The 19880-nt window shown below is 45.3% G+C and overlaps 1 protein-coding gene across 1 annotated transcript in view; it reads left to right on the top strand.

The window, feature by feature from the left end:
* akap6 (A kinase (PRKA) anchor protein 6) overlaps positions 1 to 16327 on the top strand; it is a 154280-nt gene extending 137953 nt beyond the window's left edge. The window contains exons 16-19 of the mRNA XM_030391783.1: positions 1109 to 4060; positions 5241 to 6500; positions 9819 to 9917; positions 12432 to 16327. Coding sequence (XP_030247643.1) covers positions 1109 to 4060; positions 5241 to 6500; positions 9819 to 9917; positions 12432 to 12476 — 4356 coding nt within the window. The 3' untranslated portion in view covers positions 12477 to 16327. The remainder of the gene's footprint in view (positions 1 to 1108; positions 4061 to 5240; positions 6501 to 9818; positions 9918 to 12431) is intronic.
* The last annotated feature ends 3553 nt before the right edge of the window (positions 16328 to 19880 follow it).

The following is a 19880-nucleotide window of genomic DNA, read 5'->3' as shown; positions in this document are numbered from 1 at the left end:
CACATATTTCCTTAAGATTACATGAAATGTAACATGAAATGAGACGTAATTAGACAGATTTCTCCCTCCAGTATCAGGAAGATGACACTTTCTTCAAGGAGTGTTTTTTAAACGTATTGATTTAGGACTCAATAATTTCTCAAATGACTTGTTAAGATGCAGTTTTCATCAGAGCATTAAGTGCCGATACGATTTAATTTTAAGGAATGAAGTTGTGGAAGAAGGATTTGATCAACACTAATTAACAGAAACCAAAATCAGAATATCTGACAGAGGAAAGTGATGTATTTTAGTTTTTCTTTTCAAGATATTTTGAGATGTTAGGACTCTTTTGGTACGTCGTTTGAGGAAACTCTTCATCCTCTTAAAGACGGTTAGAAACTACCTCGACATGAGATCAGCGTTTGGTTGTGAGAGTGGGATGAGACGATCAGTCTCGTGTCTGTATGTTAAGTGCAGAGCTGGAGCTTGGAGGCAATTAGCGTAGATTAGCATAAATACTGGAAACTGGAAAAACAGCTTGCCTGGCGCCGTCCAAACTTCAAAAATATTCCTTCTCACAGCCGCCTGATGCAGCGACAGTGTGCAGCCTCCTGTAGTCGTGTTGTCACAGTAAGGTTGCCAAGTCTGACAGGAAAAGGGTTTTCCCCCCAACATAAGTTTTAAATGTAGTACCAGCCAGTAACTGTATGACATTTCCCAGATGTTCTGGTTGTAGTTCATGCCAAGTGGACCTTGTGGTCCTTAGATCATGAGTGTACAACTGCTGTAAACATCGATCAGAAGTACTGAGAAGATGTCTGGATTTGTTGGTTTGTGTACAGATAAAAAAAACAAACAAGTTAAGTTGAGGTGCCGAACAGATCCAGGCTCACAGTGTCCCCTGATTCTAGTCGCTATGCTAAACTTAGCTAACTCAACCTTCATACTAAATGCACAGGATGAGAGAAGTGTTGAACCATTTCTTCGACGTGCTGTTGACGGAGTTAAGCATAATGAGATCCGACCTGCAGAAGGATGTTGTGGTTTGATGGTTTATGTTTTAGGGATTCGTCTTTATTATTTCTAAACAATTCAAACTTTCTTTCTTGTTTCCTTTTGTCTGCAGGTTCCTGGGAACTTTCTGGAACCAGGTTTAGTAGACCTCCATCAGATCAGCCCGGTACCACCTGGTCCAATGGCGGCGCCACAGCCGGATGACTCGTGGGAATGGGATGAAACAGATATGACAATCACAGAACCAGAGCCGCAAGAAGAACCAGAACCCGACTTCACGCACAACCTCCCCGCAGAGCCAAATCTGCCTTTGGACGGCGTTCTGTCCAATGGGAACCGACCGGACTGTAACGTGTCCGGTATGAGAGGTGGATACACATCAGAGGTTCCGTCCCAACCTCCTCCCCGTAACAACAACAACATCTACCAGGTGTACAGCCTCCATACTGTCGAGTTATACCGACAGCCACAGTTTCCGCACACTTCCTCCTCGCTGCACAAAAACAAATCAGGAAAACGGAAACAGCACCTCCTGCTGAAGAGCCTGAGCAAGGACTCCTCGTTCTCCTCCATCGAATCCCTTCCGGACCTTCTGGGAGGAGACAGAATCGTTGGATATCGGGATGAGAGTGAGAAGGAAGGCGGCAGACGAAGTGGACTGTCAGGGAGCAGCCGAAGGTCCGAGAGCGAGAGCGGGATCGTTAGTGATACAGGAGACATGGAGACAATAAACTCTGAAACCCCGGGAGAGGACGAGGATCGAAGGGAAGAAGACGAGGAGAAAAACGAGCACAGGAAGGATGAAGATGTCGATGGAAGTCGTCTGTGCAAAGACAATGTCAGCAAGTGCAACCAAAGAAGGACCAAGAAAGAAGAGTATATGAAGGAGAAAGGATGGAGGAGGGATGAAATGAGAAGGAACAGGGAGGAGGAGAAGAAGAGGAGGCACAGGAGGGGAGGAGGGGAAGCAGTTGAGATCCTCATCAACGGTCTTGGAATCCTGACACCCGCTGACTCCGACTCTGACTTCGAGGTAGGCGGACTCGGTGTAGACTCGTCCAAGGCGTTCATGTCCCGCAGTGGCATCACAGAGTTCAAAGCTGATCAGTTCAGCGGTTTGGAGACTCCTCCTGCTGTCAGCCGCCGGGCGACAAGTCCAGTTATATCTCAGGGCTCCTCTTTGGAGTCCCTCCTGGCTTTGGGTGTGGAGTTGTTTCCCTCCAAAGACCTGCTGCATCGTAGCGCCTCTCTGGAGAGCTGCCTGGTTCCGTGTCGTAGCGCTGATACTGGAGGCAGCCTGGCCAGCCTGGGGGAGCTGGACCTGGGGCAGAGCAGAGAGATGGATGGAGGTGAACCAGGAGAACCGAAGAACAAAGAAAGTCCACAAGGAGAACCGTCCTCCGGGGAGCTGAGCCGCAGAACTCTTGATCTCCTGAAACGTCTGGAGAACATCCAGAGTCCTCTGGCGGCAAAGATGACCCGCAGTGTTTCTGACATGACGCTTCTGAGCAGCTCACCACAGCTGAGCCGACTCCCCGCCTCGCCCTCTCTCGGTGGTCGACACGCCCCCCTGTCCGGGATTCAAGGCTGTTCACGGAAGGGACCGCCATCTCTGATCAATGAGAGCTCAGCAACAGCCTCGCTAACGGAGCTGAGCAGCACTGAGGACTCGTCTCTGGGGTCTGAAGATTTCGCTATGCTTAGGAATCAGCGCCACCACCTCCTGGATCCCGCCGTCGGATCCAACGCCAACTCAAGCTCTTGCAGGAAACGCTGCCATGGAAACAGCCGAGGAGGGCAGGGGATGGACGAAGCAGATGCGGCGAGTTTGAGCCTGGTGGTGAATGTTTCTTGTACGTCAGCGTGCACGGATGAAGACGAGGACGACAGCGACCTTCTGTCGTCCTCAACGCTCACGCTCACTGAGGAGGAGCTCGGTGTTCGTGAGGGAGAGGATGAAGAGGAGGAGAGGTTGAGCGGTGCATCCTCTGGAAACGATGATGACGATGAAGAGGAGATGGAGGGGTCTTACGTCCTGGGGCTGGAGTACATGAAGAGGGAGCTGCAGACTTGGATTCGATCTCCTCGAACGTCGTCTTCCTCCTCTAAAACAGAGGTTGGCCTCCGAGACGAGCTGCAGTGTGGAACCAACCTCTCCTCTAGCTTCTCCTCTTCCTCTCAGAACAACGAGCAGCACTCTTTCCTAAACCGCACAACTGCAAAATTAATCGAAAACAACACCAACGGTGGCAACAACAAAACAGACAATACAGAACATCAAGAAGAGGAGGAGAACCGGAGGAACGTAACAAGAAGCTACATCAGCCAGTTTGTGGACGACGTGGAGAACGGAAACGTTGACCAGAGCTGTTTGAGAGGCAAAGACGAGGACGACGAACTCCTCCGAGAGGAGTCGAGTGTGTTCACAAAGAAAGGAGAGTCGCTGAGGGAGAATTACGCCTTCACCAAAACAGGAGAGTCGGTTCACGATGTGAGTGACTTAATCGTGAAAATGGAATCAAACTCCCCAAAGCAGATCTGTTCATCACCGTCCTGTGAGCTCCTCCCCTTCCTGTCCAAACGGGCTTCCTCATTGGTGGGACAGCTGAGAGGGGAGTTGCCCTGTCACAGCTCCTCCGTCCCCTCGCCTCCTTCCCTCTCGCCGGTTGAGGACTGCAGATCCCACGATGCCTTGCAGAACAGCAGGCCGGCAGCCGGGGGACGGAAGGCCATCACCAGTCAGGAGAAGTTCAAGTTCTCTTCTTTTGTGACGGAGGAGACAAAAAGGGAAGTGAGAGACAAAGAGTCGTCGCTGCCTCCCAGGAAACGACACAACTCTCACTCCTCCTGCTGCAACCACCTCCCTTCCCCCTCCTCCCTCCGTCCATGCAGCTTAGAGGAGGGCAAGAAGGAGAACGTGCACGACTTTGTGATGGAGATTATCGACATGACCTCATTGGCGCTGAAGAGCAAAGAGAGTCAGCCGGAAGAACCGAACCAGGCGGATACCAGTGGATCCATGTCAGACCAGAGTCCTGCATCACTGGCCCAGATCAGGGACAAGGTACAGTCTCTAACGGTACATCAACCAGCCAATTACGGATCCCATTACAAATAAAACACATGCAAATTGTTTTATAGCAAACGCAAAAACCAAATTAAACAGAAATTAAAATAACAGTTCAGTTTGGCTGCAGATGATCTTAATTCATGAATTAAATTATTGGATATTGGAGATGCAACATTCAGAGTCTCGTTTGACCTCCTGCATTCTGTACATTTCGACGACAAACGAATACAAAAAGTAGCAAAAAGTTATCCGAGTTAATTTGTTCACTGAGTTGGAGTAATTCAATAAATCGCATCACAGATCATAACTTTCGGGATGTAATGAAGAATTTCTTTCTTCGGTATCTTTAGCGAGTGAAGTAATCTAAAAGCTAATCAGCTTTCAGTCTCGTCGTTTTGTTTTCTGAGAAGCAAAAAGAAATCAGGCAGAAAACTTTCCTCCTTCTCGTAAAGGTGGAAAATATAAATACGGAGAGATTTTAATATGCCTGATGAAACTTGATGTTTCACTTGGAATGTTTTGGTGATTCTGTTTGGTTTTCTGAAAATGTGAATATTACTTGAAGCGGGAATAGACGACGTTTCAACTTCCTCTTCACCCTCGTGGTGTTACTGATATCCGGCTGTCAAAATCAACCGTGAGAATCCCAGTTTGATCTAGAAACGCTGGTCTGAGTGCTGTTGTATTGATAAGTAGGAAGATTTTGTGACTTATTGATCAAATAGAGAGAACGCTGGTGGTGAGAGGAAACACTTATCAACACGGGAACAGACTTTGACGCAACACCGGAGCGTCTCCATCGAGTGGATGCCCGTCCATCTCGGTTTCTATCACCCTCCTTCTTTAGCTTCTTTGCCTCGAGAGTAAGAGTTAACCCGGGATGGTGACGAGGGAAAACAAATCCACTTCCTGTTTTGATGCGCCACTGTTTTTTTCACTTAATATCTCAGTGAAAGCAAAGTTTATAGGGAACCAATTTATACGTAGATGGTGTCCTTTCCCTACAGCGATTGCACGATCAATACTTACTGCAGAATAATAATTTAAAGCTAAAAAGTTTTGTATTGCAAGGTTAAACACGCAGTCTAAATGTAAATAATCCAAAGTCCAAGATTGAAGCATGACACAGGAGTTTCCAAATCTTTACAAACTTTCTCCTTCCTCTTCCCATCAGGTCCTCGAACACTCCCACCGACCTCTCCACCTCCGCAAGGGAGACTTCTACTCCTACCTGTCGCTGTCCTCCCATGACAGCGACTGTGGCGAGGTCAGCCAGTGCTCCGAGGATAAAAGCACCACTCCGGTTCCCTACAGCATCCCGTCCTACGTCTCGCCGACACAAGGCCTCCACAGCCCGAGTCCTGAGCTGTTCACGAGCACCAGACAGAAAATATCACCCTCCAGCTCGCCTCCGTCTTCCAAACGCTCCACCAACAACATCTGCGCTCTCGATTTGAAGCCTGAAACTAACGGGAACACTGAGGAGCAGACGAGCCCCTCGCTGTCCCTGCCTCCCAGTCCAGACATCAGGGATGAGGTGACCCTGTTTGCAGCCTGTACCGAGGAGGTTTACCTGGGCCCGCCTCTCTGCTACAGCATGGCGCTTACCAAGAGACCACAGCGGTTCACGCTGAAGGAAAACATGGAGAATTTGTCCTCTCTGGACCCTGACTATGAACTGAACAGTCTAGCTTACCTGCCTGGTTCAAAACCCAATGATAGCCTTCAGTCTTTGTCTCAAGAGGGGCCGAGTCCCGGACCAGGTGACAGTCTGAGCTACCTGTCGGCCTCGACGCCGGATCAGCTGTACTTCCAAGGATCTGTCGCCACAGAGGAAACACAGAGCTCCTTCTCTCCTTTCCTGGAGCCTCGTTACAGCTCATTCTCCACCTCCTCGCCCTCAAACAGCGTCCCCGCCTCTCTCCAGGGGCCCGGATCCAAACCAGGAGATGACAACCCATCCTCTCCTCCTCCCGTGTCCTCTGGCGCCGAGGAAGAGAGGCGAGGTGAGGACCCGTACCTCCTCTGTGATGTCGCTGGAGGAGAAGTCGCGGCCGCTGCGAGTGTCAGCGCGCCGCAGGAGGAGAGGAGTCGTAATGAGGGGCCTCCTTATCTTAATCCCCGGGCGCGTGTCGCCCCGATAGACTCCTCCGCAGCCGAATGTTTGGCAGATACTAAAACGCTTGAATCCAATATGGGCGCCGTAATGACCAAGATAAGTGTCTGCAGCTCCGCTACAAATCCCTCAAAAGAGCCAGCCGCCACCGCCACGCGTATTAATCCCAAAATTAACTGCTCGGCGATGAGAGAGGCAGATAGGGAGGAGGGGGAGCGGCGGGGAGAGGTGGATACTCGGCGGGTGAAGCAGGAGGAGAAGAGGAGGAGAGGGCGGAGCGGCTCGCAGCAGGAAGCAAAGACAGCAGCGGAGAAGCAGGTTAGTGTTCCACGCATTAGCCCGATCTGCTATCTGAGGACATTATACAGGGCCTTGATACTGCACTTCACCTCTCTACTCCAGGTATTAGTCCGAGCCCCTCAGTGGGTATGAATGTAATGAGGCCGGCGTTCGTTTCTCTCATTTCCATTTCTAAGGCCGGACGGACGTGAGAGGTGCTGATATCTGTAACCTCCTCCTCTCCTCCTCACGCTCATCCCCTTCTCCTCCTCGTCTTATTCCCTAATCCTCCTCCTCGTCGCTCTTCTCCTGTCCTCCTTTATTTCCCATCACTCCTAAACTCCTACACCTCCTTTCCTATTTCCTCTTGTTCCTTCTCTCCTTCTCTTATCTTCCTCTCCTCCTGCAGGTATCTCTCTCCTCTCGTAGTTTTTTTTTTCTTTTCCAATGTTTTTCCACTTTCTTCTTATCACTCCTTTAATCCCTCCTCCTCTTTCCTCCCTCTCTCCTCCTCCCTCCTCCTCCGCCTCGTCCCTCTCTCCTCCCTCAGGTGTTAATGGAAGGGGGGGATTTGCAGACTTCTCAGTTTTTTAGTTAAAAGGTTAAGGTCCACAGAACAACATCAGCATAATTACTATCAGTCAGATTTCATTAGGATTCATCAGCTAAGAGCTTTCCCCCGTCCCGCAGTGATCGTTCAATTCATTTCATCGCTGAATTAGCGTGTTTGTGCTCTTTATAAGTTTTCTATTTCCTTATGCAAATGAGCGCTGCATTTTTTACCATCTCCGCAGCCTCGCTACGGCCTCTGTTTATCAACTTTTTGCTCTCTTAAAGGGGAACGCGGCTCAGCTGAAGAGCTCGTTTCACTTCTGATCCCAGTGCGGAGTGGCCTCTAGTTGTTTTTCCACACGCCGCATGTTAATGTGGGCGACGCGGCCTTTTGTGCAATAAATACAACTCTTTTCACATTAATTAATTTTCAGGTGGTTGATCAAAATAACTCCTCCGTATATCAACATCACGTCCCCCAACAGTGAAGTGCTGAGTCACGACAACACTGATATCAGCGGATCACTGCCCCAAATCAATTAATTTTAATGGAATTGCTGCAATCAGTGGATTAGCTCATCAGGAGTGCTTAAGACACCAATTTATGACCGATTGGAAACTGTCGCGATGGAGATGACCTTTAAGGAGACGGAGACATGAATCATATCATCACTGCAAACGTAGCATTTAGCTTTATAGCTAAGCTTAACTGCTCGACTAAGACTGGACGGTAGGCCTCCAGACACCGTTAGCCAACGAGCTAGTTAGCTTTCTAACAGTCAGTTAGCTCTGCTAGCCTTGTGACCTTGCTTATGTTGGCATGTATCAGACCTAATCATTCATTATTGTTCTCCCAGCTTCAAGGATAACATTTTTAACAAAGACTAGCTTGGCGATCCTTCTGGGCTTGCTAATGCTAGCATGCTACTGGCTAGCTTGCACGTTAGCTTGCCAAATGGCCCTTCAACTAGTTGCTACTTCACCGACGGTTTCCAGGACAATGTTTTTAGTGAGGACAGGCCTTTGTTACATTTTGCCGTGTCGTGATCCGTTGTGTTGCACCACTAACTAGAATGCCACAGTGTAGAGTGCATACCTCAGCCAAGGCCCGACACCTGAATGAGCCGGATTTATGTTGAAATCACTTCAGATTGGAAACTGTCGTGATGGAGATGACCTTTAAGGAGACAGAGACATGAATCATATCATCACTGCAAAACGTAGCATTTAGCTTTATAGCTAAGCTAAACTGCTCGACTAGGGTTAAAGCCTGGATGGTAGGCCTGCAAACACAGTTAGCCAACGAGCTAGCTAGCTTTCTAACAGTCAGTTAGCTCTGGTATCCTTGTGACCTTGCTTATGTTGGCGAGTATCAGACCTAATCATTCATTATTGTTCTCCCAGCCTCCAGCATCACATTTTTAACAAAGATCTTGGCGTACTAAACTAAATAAAAAGCCTCTTAGCTTGGCGATCCTTCTGGGCTTGCTTATGCTAGCATGCTACTGGCTAGCTTGCACGTTAGCTCGCCAAATGGCCCTCCAACTAGTTGCTACTTCACCGACGGTTTCCAGGACAATGTTTTTAGCGAGGACAGGCCTTTGTTACATTTTGCCGTGTCGTGATCCGTTGTGTTGCACCACTAACTAGAATGCCACAGTGTAGAGCGCATACCTCAGCCAAGGCCCGACACCTGAATGAGCCTTATTTATGTTGAAATCACTTCAGTAGTTTTTGTGTAATCCTGTGAAAACAGAGGCAGAGGTATGATAATGTGTTTAGTATAATAAGATGGTAAATAATGTAAATATTAAACCTGCTAAACATTAGCATTAGCCTGAAGCTAACTTTGGGCTTTCAGAACTCCCTGTGCAGATTTCTTGATCTCTGCAGTGATCACTACTCAGCTTTCTTCTTCCTGCTATTGAAATGTGAGTTAATTAAGGACTTTAGTTGAAGTGAAGCGATGTCAGGAGTGAAGATTATTCCTCAATAATGTTCAAAATGATTTCACGTTTGATTCAATTTTGTATTTTTAAGATTCTTTCTTGTGCTTTTTTTTAATTTGTTGTCTTTCAGAATGTATTTTTCTCGTTTACTGATAATTTCCCTGCATACATTTTTTTTTTTTTGATTTATTTTATCTGTTGGACTTTTAATAATTAGTTTCACCCTGAAAACAATAATGATGTCGCCCCAAAACCTGCAGCAGCGTTTCCGTCCTGATGCGTGATAGTTTCCTCATTAGCTCATAAATTCATTAAAAGGACGTCAAACGGAAGCATATGTGAAGATGTTGATGTGCTGCATGTATGTGTGCCTGCGAGCGTGACTGCATATGTAGATGTGTGTGTTTGTGTGTGTGTGTATCAGTAGATGTATGGGGGGGGTATAATAGCTACACAAGTCTTTACAAAGCGATTAGTTGTGAACCAATTAAGAGCGCTGGCTGGAGAGGGGGAGAGAATTGTTTTCGGCCTGATGCTCGTTGTTTTAATTTGCAACTTTTCATCAGTTTGGGCTCAAAGAAAAAGAACAAGCCGATTAGAAAACAAAGACAAACAACATTTAAGCCCCGATAATGCCGTTTTGATTTATTCTTCTCTCCCTTCTCTTGTTTGTCTCCCTCCTTTACTCGCTCCCTCGCCATCCATCGCCACCTCCCTCCCTCCCTCCCTCCCTCCCGCTGCTGAAGCAAACAGAATAAAGTGGAACATTGTTTTCTCTCTCTGCTGTATCTTGTATTTGCCTTTATGTGAATTAACAGTCGCTCTCTTGTTTTCTTGTATCTCTTCTCTCTCTCAGGTGAGCTCGCAGTCGGCCGTCCATCACGCCACCAGGAAACCACCAGGGCGGAGTCAAGCCTCAGTGAGAGCGCCGGCCCCGAGGGCGGGGACAGTGAGAGTGAGTTAACGAACACGAACACGCAACAAATAAGTCAGTTTTTAAGATGTGCGACTGCTGTTTGGGGATCAGCTCCTCACGGCACACCGATCACAGAGTCAAAACAAACGCTCGCAATAAATTTGAAACACAAGCTGCGATTTGCGACATCAATGAGTTCAAGCAGAGCTCACATGCTTTTGTGGAGGTCGTCCATTGATTGGAAGGTCGATGGTTCAATCTTTAGTTCCAGCTCGATGTCGCAAAGTCTTTGAGGAGGAAACTGAACCCCAAATCGCTTCTCAGTGTCTGAATGTGCAACCGGATCATCAGTATAAATGTCAGCTAAGAACGTTTTTAACTTCCTAATTTAAGTTCAAACGTTTCTTTATGTTGCAACTTTACAAAAACCGTCCTCCGTCAGTGCTTCAAGTGAAATCTTTTGTCGAGGAAACTGAACCCTGAATCGCTTTGTTTCTGCCATCAGTGTCTGAACGTGCAGCTCGATCGTCAGATTAAATGTCAGCGTACGTTATTAGATAATATAAAACTGAACGTTTCTTTATGTTGCAACTTTACGTTAATTTACGCTGAATCTTCTGTTTCTCTGTTTCTGGCACGAAACCTTCATACGTCAGTGCTTCACTGGGATATTCTCGTCCAGCTCGTAGGAATTATTGTTTGATTTTAAAACCTGGTTATGATACAACGATCCCGGCTGAACACACAAGCAGAGAATTAATTTAAATTTCATCATATTTTCTATTTTTAAACCCAAATCAAACAACGAAGCTGCAGAACACGAACAAAGGCCGTCACTGACACAATTCCAGTGTGTGTGTGTGTGTGTGTGTGTGTGTGTGTGTGTGATGTGGCCGCCCTATGGGTGCCTCCAGGGCTCAGCAAAACCTACTGCCCCCATACTCCAAAACACACACACACACACACACACACACACACACACACCCCTGAGGGCAGGGCATGAGAGTCCAGGTAGAAGCTCTGACAGCCCAACAGCTGCAGGTTAGACAGACATGTTGTTCACACACACACACACACCAGAGGACAAACCCGCATACACACTCACAAGCAAAGAAGTACACACATGAAAGTGCAAAATCAAGCTCAGTGTACACACACACACACACACACACACACACACACACGTCGCATGTAAACCCACGACAGAGGACACACACACACACGCGCACACACACATCATATCAGTGATGCGTACAGCTGGTCCTGACCCCCATGGCGTGCCCCAGTCTATCCCACCTGTTCACACACACACACACACACACACACACACACACACACACACACACTGTACACACAGACACAGGTGCAATTAAAGCAATCGTGAATGCGGCTCATGATGTGCTCTGTGACCCAGACAGCAGAGGGTCTGCAGCAAAACACACCGCAGAGAGAGAGTGTGTGTGTGTGTGTGTTCAGGTTTCATCATTGACTCGTGTTGGGAAAGTTTCAAACAAAAAACGAGAAACAAACAGAAAAACTGAGTGTCTGAAACACACAGGAGGAAACAGAGTGAACAGAACCGGCGAGATGACTCCAGCGATAATTATAATTGTACATCTGATGGGACGAGGATAAAACCACCATTCAATTATTCAGGAATAAACCAATATAATTTGTGTGAGAGTGCAGCTGAATATTTTAATATACAATTGGGATGTAAGAGAACGAAAGAGAAGTCAATTATTTGAGTCAGAAAGAACAGAGCAGCAAATATTAGTCGAGCAAAACGACAAAAACAGAACAACTGGTGCTAAATAACAGAAAGACTCATTAATCATCACGCAAAAATAACTGACGGCTCATCGTTAGACTGTCGTTTACATGTTCAAACTCATCTTTATAAAGATAAGAGTGTTTTACAAGGAACACAACAACTAACAGCCAAAGACAGAAATTCAGTTTGTTACCAATTTCAGCTTCTAAATTCTCTCCAGAGTGAAACCTCTTCACAAAGAAGTCAATAAAGGATCTCTGAAAAAGAAAATAAACCCAACTGAGAGGGTCACTCAGCTGCAAGCTAATGCTAAGCTAAGCTATGCTAAGCATACGTAGGCTTTGGAGTGGAAAAAAAAGACAATTAATCAAACAACAGAAATTCAGTTTCTCAAATCTGTCCAGAGTGAACCCTCTTCACAAAGAAATCAATTAAAGATCTCTGAAAAAGAAAATAAACCCACCATCTACTCAGAGTTTCCTCTAGTACAAGTCTGCTGCAGGCTAATGCTAAGCTAAGCTAAGCGAGGCTAAGCTAAGCGTAAGAAGGCTTTGGAATGGAAAAACAAAAGACAACTGAAAAGCTTATTATGATAACAAAGCGGGGTCTATTTTCAGCGGCGGATGAATCCACATTTAGAGTTCTAGTGAGCATTTGTGGCAAAAGGACAGTTTTTATCTGACATCATCCGACTCTAACGATGGCTGTGCTCCATTTATAATGACTTCATGTGGTTGACGTCAACATAACTCTCTCTCTGTCTCTCTACACTCCTGCAGAGACTTCCTGTGTTGGGAGCAGCAGCCTCCAGGATCCAGCTGTAGAGGGAACTCTCTCCGTCGCCTCCCCGCTGAGCTGATCTCTCTTCCCGGCTTCCTCTCTGCTCCTGGAACCTTTCACCTCCACGATCTCCCTCCTCGCTCGATCTCACCGCTGTAACCGGACAGATCATTAAGACACCGGACTGAAAACTCATCCGGCAGTTTCAGGATCACCGTGGAACTGATGTTAAACTGTTGGATCTGATGTTTTCACGGGAACAATGATGTCAGGAGTGACGATGGAGCAGCTGCTTCTGACTCCATCTGTGGGAAATACGTAGAATTTACATGGAATTTATTAACATTATGTCCAACCACAGTTTAAATAGGAAAAAACAACATATTGAGCTTATGATCCTTCAGTTTTTACATAATTATGACAGAAAGATCACAGAGAAGAATCTATACGTCTTCTGTAGAGATATTTCACTAATAAGTTGCATCCCAGGAGCAGCGTAATCCTTTTATTGATCTATTTTTTAGCTATTTTATAAGCATTTATTTGTGCTGGAGAGGTCAGACGGCACCGCTTGTGCCGATGCAGAAAGCCGCACTCATCTGGACGAGTAAAACACCCAGAATTATTACTCTGATGTAGAGAAATGTCTTCAAACTGACCTGAGATCAGCTGATTTTAAGGTTTATCATAACAAACTGTACGCTGCAGTGTTTTCAGCACAGGAAGCATGTCGCTTCTTTAAAACTAACACTGAGTGTCTCTACACGATGTCAGTATTCATCATGTGTCGCTGTGACCCGGTCCGGCTCGGTAGAACTTTTCACAGTCGTGTCTTCTGGTAGAAACTCGTCCTCTCATCGTGTCAGCGTGAGTAGATAAACTGTAACGTTGGCGTCACACAGCCTCCGTACTCCGAAACTAAATAAGTTAAAGCTTCCATTTAGAAATATTTAACGGGCGAGAAGAAGCTGCTGTTGACAGACGTGAAGAAAGCGTCTCACGTGCTACAATATTAAAAGCTACAAATATTAAGACATGTAAAAAGACCCACTTTAGCATCAGTTTAATCAGCTTTGTTGAACTTTGATGTGATCAAATACAAATCTCTGCGAGAGACGGAGAGCATGACTGAATCATGACTGAAGAGAAAAGCCGAGGATTTGGACTCAAAGGGTGGAAAATCATTACCGACTATCAAACACACGCTGGCAGACTTTGATTTAGTCGTGCACGTCTCTTTTATTTCCAGAGTTGAACTGGAGTCTGACTGCAGAAGACAAAAAAAACGCAAGACAGCATCAGTTGTTTATTGAAACGCCTAATCGACATGTTGATATGTTCATCTGACGAGGATCTCGTGCAGCTGTGTGGACGAGTTGAAGCGAAGGTGAAACTAACGCGTTGATGTCGTAGAACAGAAGTAACAAACGATAAATGTGTTCCTGCCAACGTACGTTTTGGTGCACAGGGTTCTCCCCAGAAATGTTTAGTGTAGCGGCTCACCGTCGGGAGGGGGTACGGTCATCAACTCCATGAGCCGGGGGACGGACGGACGCCCATCACCGTCAACAGGCGAGCGGGCGCTTCTTTTACAAAAAGACCGCGGCAGCCCACAAACACCCACTATAAAACAGCTAACATTGAAAATGAGTATAGTGGCGCTGAGTTAGCAGTATAGCGGCGCAGCGCCACTGTTCCACCGTCTGGGGAGAACCCTGGTGCATTTAGAAGTTTTGCACTACCAAAAACATCAACATCTGAAATAACTCGTATTTCAAACATTCGCTTTAAATTTGCTGGACAATTAAATGGAAATACGGCTCCGGTCATCCTCCTGATACGAGTTAATATATGTACTCAGACAATAAAATCTACTGGTTGAAATACTCAACAAGACGAACAGAAAGAGTAAAGTTTTGTTTTAGTACCTGCTGACTGAGAGTAAATCAGCTGGATCTTGACTCTGACGGGTTGTTTGTGTCATCGACTCTTTAAACCTTCAAAGTAAAGTCAGAAGTGTTCATGTTCAGAGGCTCTTTGACGTACCTTCAGCTTCTTCTTGTTGATGAAGTCGTGGTGACTCTTCTGTAGGAGGTTTAAATCGAGGAAGGGGAGGTTTATCTTTCCTCCTGCAAGACTTTTCACGGGTCATCTTCTCTGAAGTCAGGTTAGCAGCATCGCCTCTTTCCAAACCCACATGTAGCCTGATTTTGTCTGAATTTGGAAAACATAACTTGTTGTTTCCAAGACTTCCCGGTATGTTGACGTTAACAGTCTATTACATGCAACGTTCTGGTGGTAAACTCCACAAGGACTGCCTGTGCAGCCATGTTGACCACCTCATTTGTGGTAGGATTCTTTGACAACAACTGATTTACTGCAAGTATTCTTGGTAAGTTAAGTTGGCGAATAGCTCAGTCGGTCCAGCGTTCATAGACCAACAGTGACTGTTTGAAGATGCCCTTATGTTTGAGGGAGGAAGTAGTGAAAGGTCTTGGTGAATCCTCAGTGTAGACGATCTTGTTTGAGGACAGCCAGGGTCAGGCCACAACAAAGGTGCAACTCCTTGATGGTTCACTCCAAAGCTTCCATCGTCCGTGTTGATGAGAACTACCAAACATACCATTGAGTCCTCCGTAGACCATCTCAGTCAGGGAAGTTTAGGTCCAGCGAGTTGAATCCAAATGTAGACAAGAAGCAGAGCCTGATGTTGTCTGAGTTTAGGAGAACTCAACTGTTGTTTCCTCTGAATTCTTGGGCAACAACCAATTTCCTGCAAGTACTCTTGGTCAGTCTGGTCAGCCAAAAGTTCAGTCAGTCCAACGTCAATAGACTAACAATGACTTCGTGAAGGTCCCTTGTGTTAGAGGGAGGTCCAGGGTCAAGCACTCTTGGTCAGCACGGTTGATATTTACTATAAAGTAAAGTACACTCCAAAGTTTCCAACTTCCATGTTGACAAGAACTACCTGAACAAACCGTTGAGTCCTCCGTAGACCATCTCATGTTCATCCATCCAACCTTTGAGGGATGCATCGCCTTGAAACGGAGCACAGTTGTTTTGTGACCAACCATCATTTGGAGGTCCTGGTTGATTCTAAGAACCGACGAGGGATTTTAGTGATGATTATAGAATATACCTGCTGCTATAGTGGTGGAAGATGTCACTGAAGTATTTTTCACACCCATCAGGTTAAATCTACATCCTGAACTAAACCTTTCCCCTCCCTGCTGGCAGCAGAGCTGAGGGTCGCACCAGGTGTCCAAAAATAAAGAGTAACATTAACTAGATGATATTTTATCTATGCAACACGACCAAAGTTGGCAAAAGCTGAAACGGTGTTGTTGTGTAGGCGTTGAGGTTTGATGACTGTTGACGGGGACGTGTGTTGTTATTAACTCTGCTGTATGTATGTACACCACTACTGTACCATGTATTGTTTCATTTTTTTATTTTCTAGACGACTCTTGAGACGATGATTAGCAGTGACGCTGGGGTTTGGGATCGGTGTTGAGACGGGTGTGTGTGTGTGTGTTTAGGACAAAATAGGGTTTGAAATCTTTAAAATATAATTGTGTGCCTTGCTCTACTGTTACTACTTCTACCTTTTCTTTTGTTAATTAAAATCCACTGCTTTCCCAGTTAGGTGAAAACATGCAACAAAAAATAAAAAATTCAAGCAAGGTTGGAGTTGAGCTTGTGTATATATGTGAAGGTGTAAAATGCAGACGGAGGAATGCTTGATGTTTGTGTTTATTTAACTCTGTATGTGACCTGTGATGTGGAATATCTTTATTATTAGTACTGGCCATAAAGAGCTTGACTGCATGGTTCCTGTGAACTACAATGTAAAACCAACTGTTGACAAATAAACTTAATTTATTGGGAAAACACATCTTACGTCTGTATTTTGCTCATTTTGCCTGTTTGTTTTTTTGTTGTATTATTCCCATGAAAACAGAAAAGAGCAAACAAGTGGAACATGACATTTATCGGCAACAGATGAATCCTGGATTAATTCAATTTAAAACTGGTTTTTTTATATGTTAGCTAGCAGTGGCGTGCACAGCCTTTTTGAAGGGCAGGGGCGAAAAGAAGGGCACTTTAGCGCGCATTTTAGCTCCCAATAGGGCACTTTAGCGCGCGTTTTGGATCCCAAGAGGGCACTTTAGCATGTTTTAACCAGCCAAGAGGGCACTTTAGCGTGTGTTTTGCCAACCAAGAGGGCACTTTGACACGCTTTTTTGGCTCCCAAGAGGGCACTTTAGCACACATTTTGGCTCACAGGAGGGCACTTTAGCACACATTTTGGCTCACAGGAGGGCACTTTAGCGCACGTTTTTCAACAATTGAGCCATGCCCCCGCCTTGTGCACATCACTGTTAGCTAGTTACTTATTGGTCTTATTAGCCTGAGCTAACATCAGCAGGCAACAACCATAATGGCATCAGATATTTCACATGCTCTGCAGCTTTGACGGTTCTAGTGGATGCAAACTGTTTGCAGACGATGGCAGACTCTATGTTTGAGCTGTTGTCGCTGTAGAAGAGGCGTTATTATGGATCCCACTGCTTTTCCTGCAAGCTCGGCCCGACTCTGCGTCTGATTGGCTTGTTTATCATTCCCATATGACAAAAGCCTGGACGAACTATCTGGTCAAGATACCGAGCACTGATAGGTGGTTTCTTCCTGTCACAGAAACAGAACGCTGTTACTGAAAATGTGTTTTAGATGTTTTTAAAATTGTTCTGTTTCCATTTTAACTATAAACATAAATACAACTCAAAGTTATGTGCCTTTGCTTTACTATTGCACCTATAAAATAAGTCTTTTTTGGTATGATAAGACCAAACTAGCTTTCCTGGATCGTATTTTACTGTCATAAAGGAACCTTAAAGTGAAACTCTCACCAAAATGCAACCTAGGCTTTTTTTTTGTGAATGTATATGAGTCAAACCTTCGTGTAAAAGCATAATAACGACAAAAGAGGCACTTTTAAGATTTACCATATTTTCGTTTTCAGGTCAAATACATTTTCAATGGGAGTGCTACGGGCACTTTTACAGTAGCATCAAAATCTCTATTTTGAAACAGTAAGAAGGCTCGACACAACATGACTAAAAAGAAGGTTTTTGAACAACTCACGTTAGCAGTAGCTTGTTCCGCTCGCCGCCGTCCTGCCAGTGGAGAAGTGTCGATCTCAGAATGTGACGTAACCTGGAGGACAGTTAAGGTGGAACGCTCCTAAAGCTTAGTTCCATATAAATGCCGGATAATTTGTTGTTTTGTCGTTAGTGAAAAACAATATTGACCTTGAAGTTGAAAAAGGAGCCTCATGTAAGAAACAATACTAAAATCTAAAGCTGGAAAAGTCACGTGAGATCTGGCGTGGATAGTTGTTGCTGGAAGACAGTAGTTCCACCTTAACTGTCCTCCAGGTTACGTCACATTCTGAGATCGACACTTCTCCACTGGCAGGACGGCGGCGAGCGGAACAAGCTACTGCTAACGTGAGTTGTTCAATAACCTTCTTTTAGTAAACTCTGTGTACACAAACAATGTTCTCAATGCTCGTGTTCATGTGTAGAGACCCTGGTGATACTACCAGCAAAGTTTCATGTTGTGTCGAGACTTCTTACTGTTTTAAACAGAGAGATTTTGATGCTATCGTAAAAGTGCCCGTAGCACTCCCATTGAAAATGAGTTTGACCTGAAAACATAAATATGGTAAATCTTAAAAATGCCTCTTTCGCCATAATTATGCTTTTAGATGAAGGTTTGACTCGTATACATTCACAAAAAGCCTCGGTTGCTTTTTGCCGAGAGTTTCAGTTTAAACGTGGCTGTTTTCAGACTGAAGGTTTTGTTGCTGCTAAAATGCTTTTAATGCACAGCAGCTCTGAAATCTGACGGAGGACTGAAGATGTGAGTGTTTGAAAAAAAAAAAAAAGGCCTCACAGTCATTATTAACTCAACGGTGTCGCCTTTTCCCTTCATCTGGCAGGTTGGCGAGCTTTAATGTCATGTTTTGGACAGAATCCATCAACGGTGGAGGACATGAAGCTCAAATCAAAGCTGCCATTCAGAAGTTTTCTTAAACAACAGACGTGTGTCAGGCCCTCAATCATCAGAGATGCATCATTAACATTTTTTTTTGATCTTCAAAAAGATTCATTTCTTGCCCTTAATCAGACCTGTGTTTCCAGTCCGCACGCACAGACGGAAACTTTTAACTGCTGAGGAGATGAAGTACGACTGAAAGCTGCGGCGGGTGATTGGATCGGATGATAAACACACTTTGAGGATATTACAGAACGTTAAATAATGTTTACTTCATCAGACGGAGGTCAGTTTGTGAAACAGGAAGATGCTGCTGGTGACACGGAGACGACGGCGGGATGATGATGAAGAGGAGCCGCCGCGATGTGTTTTTACCTCTGCTGAATGTAAAGGACACACACTGCAAATCAATTGGTCCCTGATTACAGAGACTGTCCTCCATAACATCCTTTAGAGCTGAACCCGGTCCGATGTCGCTGGTTTGGTGATGAAATATCTCTTTTCACATCAGAGCAAATCATAAAAATGTCCCTGCAGCTCATACTGGAGATAAAATGATTGTTTTTAAAGTATCGGCCTTCAATTATAGAACAAAACCAACTCTGACACTCTGCTGCTGCAGTTTCCATCACACTGCAGGAAAGCAACATCTGAAGGGTTCATCCTCTGGGGAGCTGTGATGGAGATACTTCATGCATGTTAGATTGTTGTATTTCTTGCGTACGTGAAAATGCAGGTGTGGTGTCGTTATTTCTTGTTTTATTTTGTAGTTATATCCTCATGTGTCTTGTTGTGACTTCCCGCTTCCTGTCTTTGTCTTTTCCCACCATGTTCTTTGTACATGCTGCTGATCCTATAAATTAAAGGGACAGTGTGTAATATATCAAGTATTTAGCGCCATCTAGCTGTGAGGTTCTACACTGCAACACTCCTTTGCTCACCCCTCCAGTTCTGAAGACGTTGGAGACGTTCCGGAAGCTACGGTGGCCCTGACGGACAAGAAACTCATTTTCAAAATATGGACTCTTTTCCAACAGCGTCAAGTATTTCTACTGATTCAAGTAATGAGGTAAAGATGTAGTTAGTTGTTGTTTTTGTTAGTGACGAGCGCTTTCACTGAGCTCCCTCTCAGTTCCGCAGTCAAGCTAGCTCTGAGCGAAAACGCGGTTAGCCTTACTACGTAGTACCACGTGGTGCTTTGTGTCCCTCTCGGCAGTTCGTAGTTTATTTAAAACTGGAAAGACATGGCGGCCTCCATAGAGCTTGCCCGTGCTGTGTATATTCAGATAGGTAATTCTTCACTCAGGAGGATAAGTCAGATTGTTGGCAGAGGTAATTGTACACCAATGAGGACTTACTTATGAACGAAGACGTTGATTTGAGTTAAT

This window comes from Sparus aurata, chromosome 16 (genome assembly GCF_900880675.1).
Source record: "Sparus aurata chromosome 16, fSpaAur1.1, whole genome shotgun sequence".
In the NCBI taxonomy this organism is placed as follows: domain Eukaryota; kingdom Metazoa; phylum Chordata; class Actinopteri; order Spariformes; family Sparidae; genus Sparus; species Sparus aurata.
Note: the sequence above shows the minus strand (reverse complement) of the source record. Positions and strands in the feature narration are given on the sequence as shown.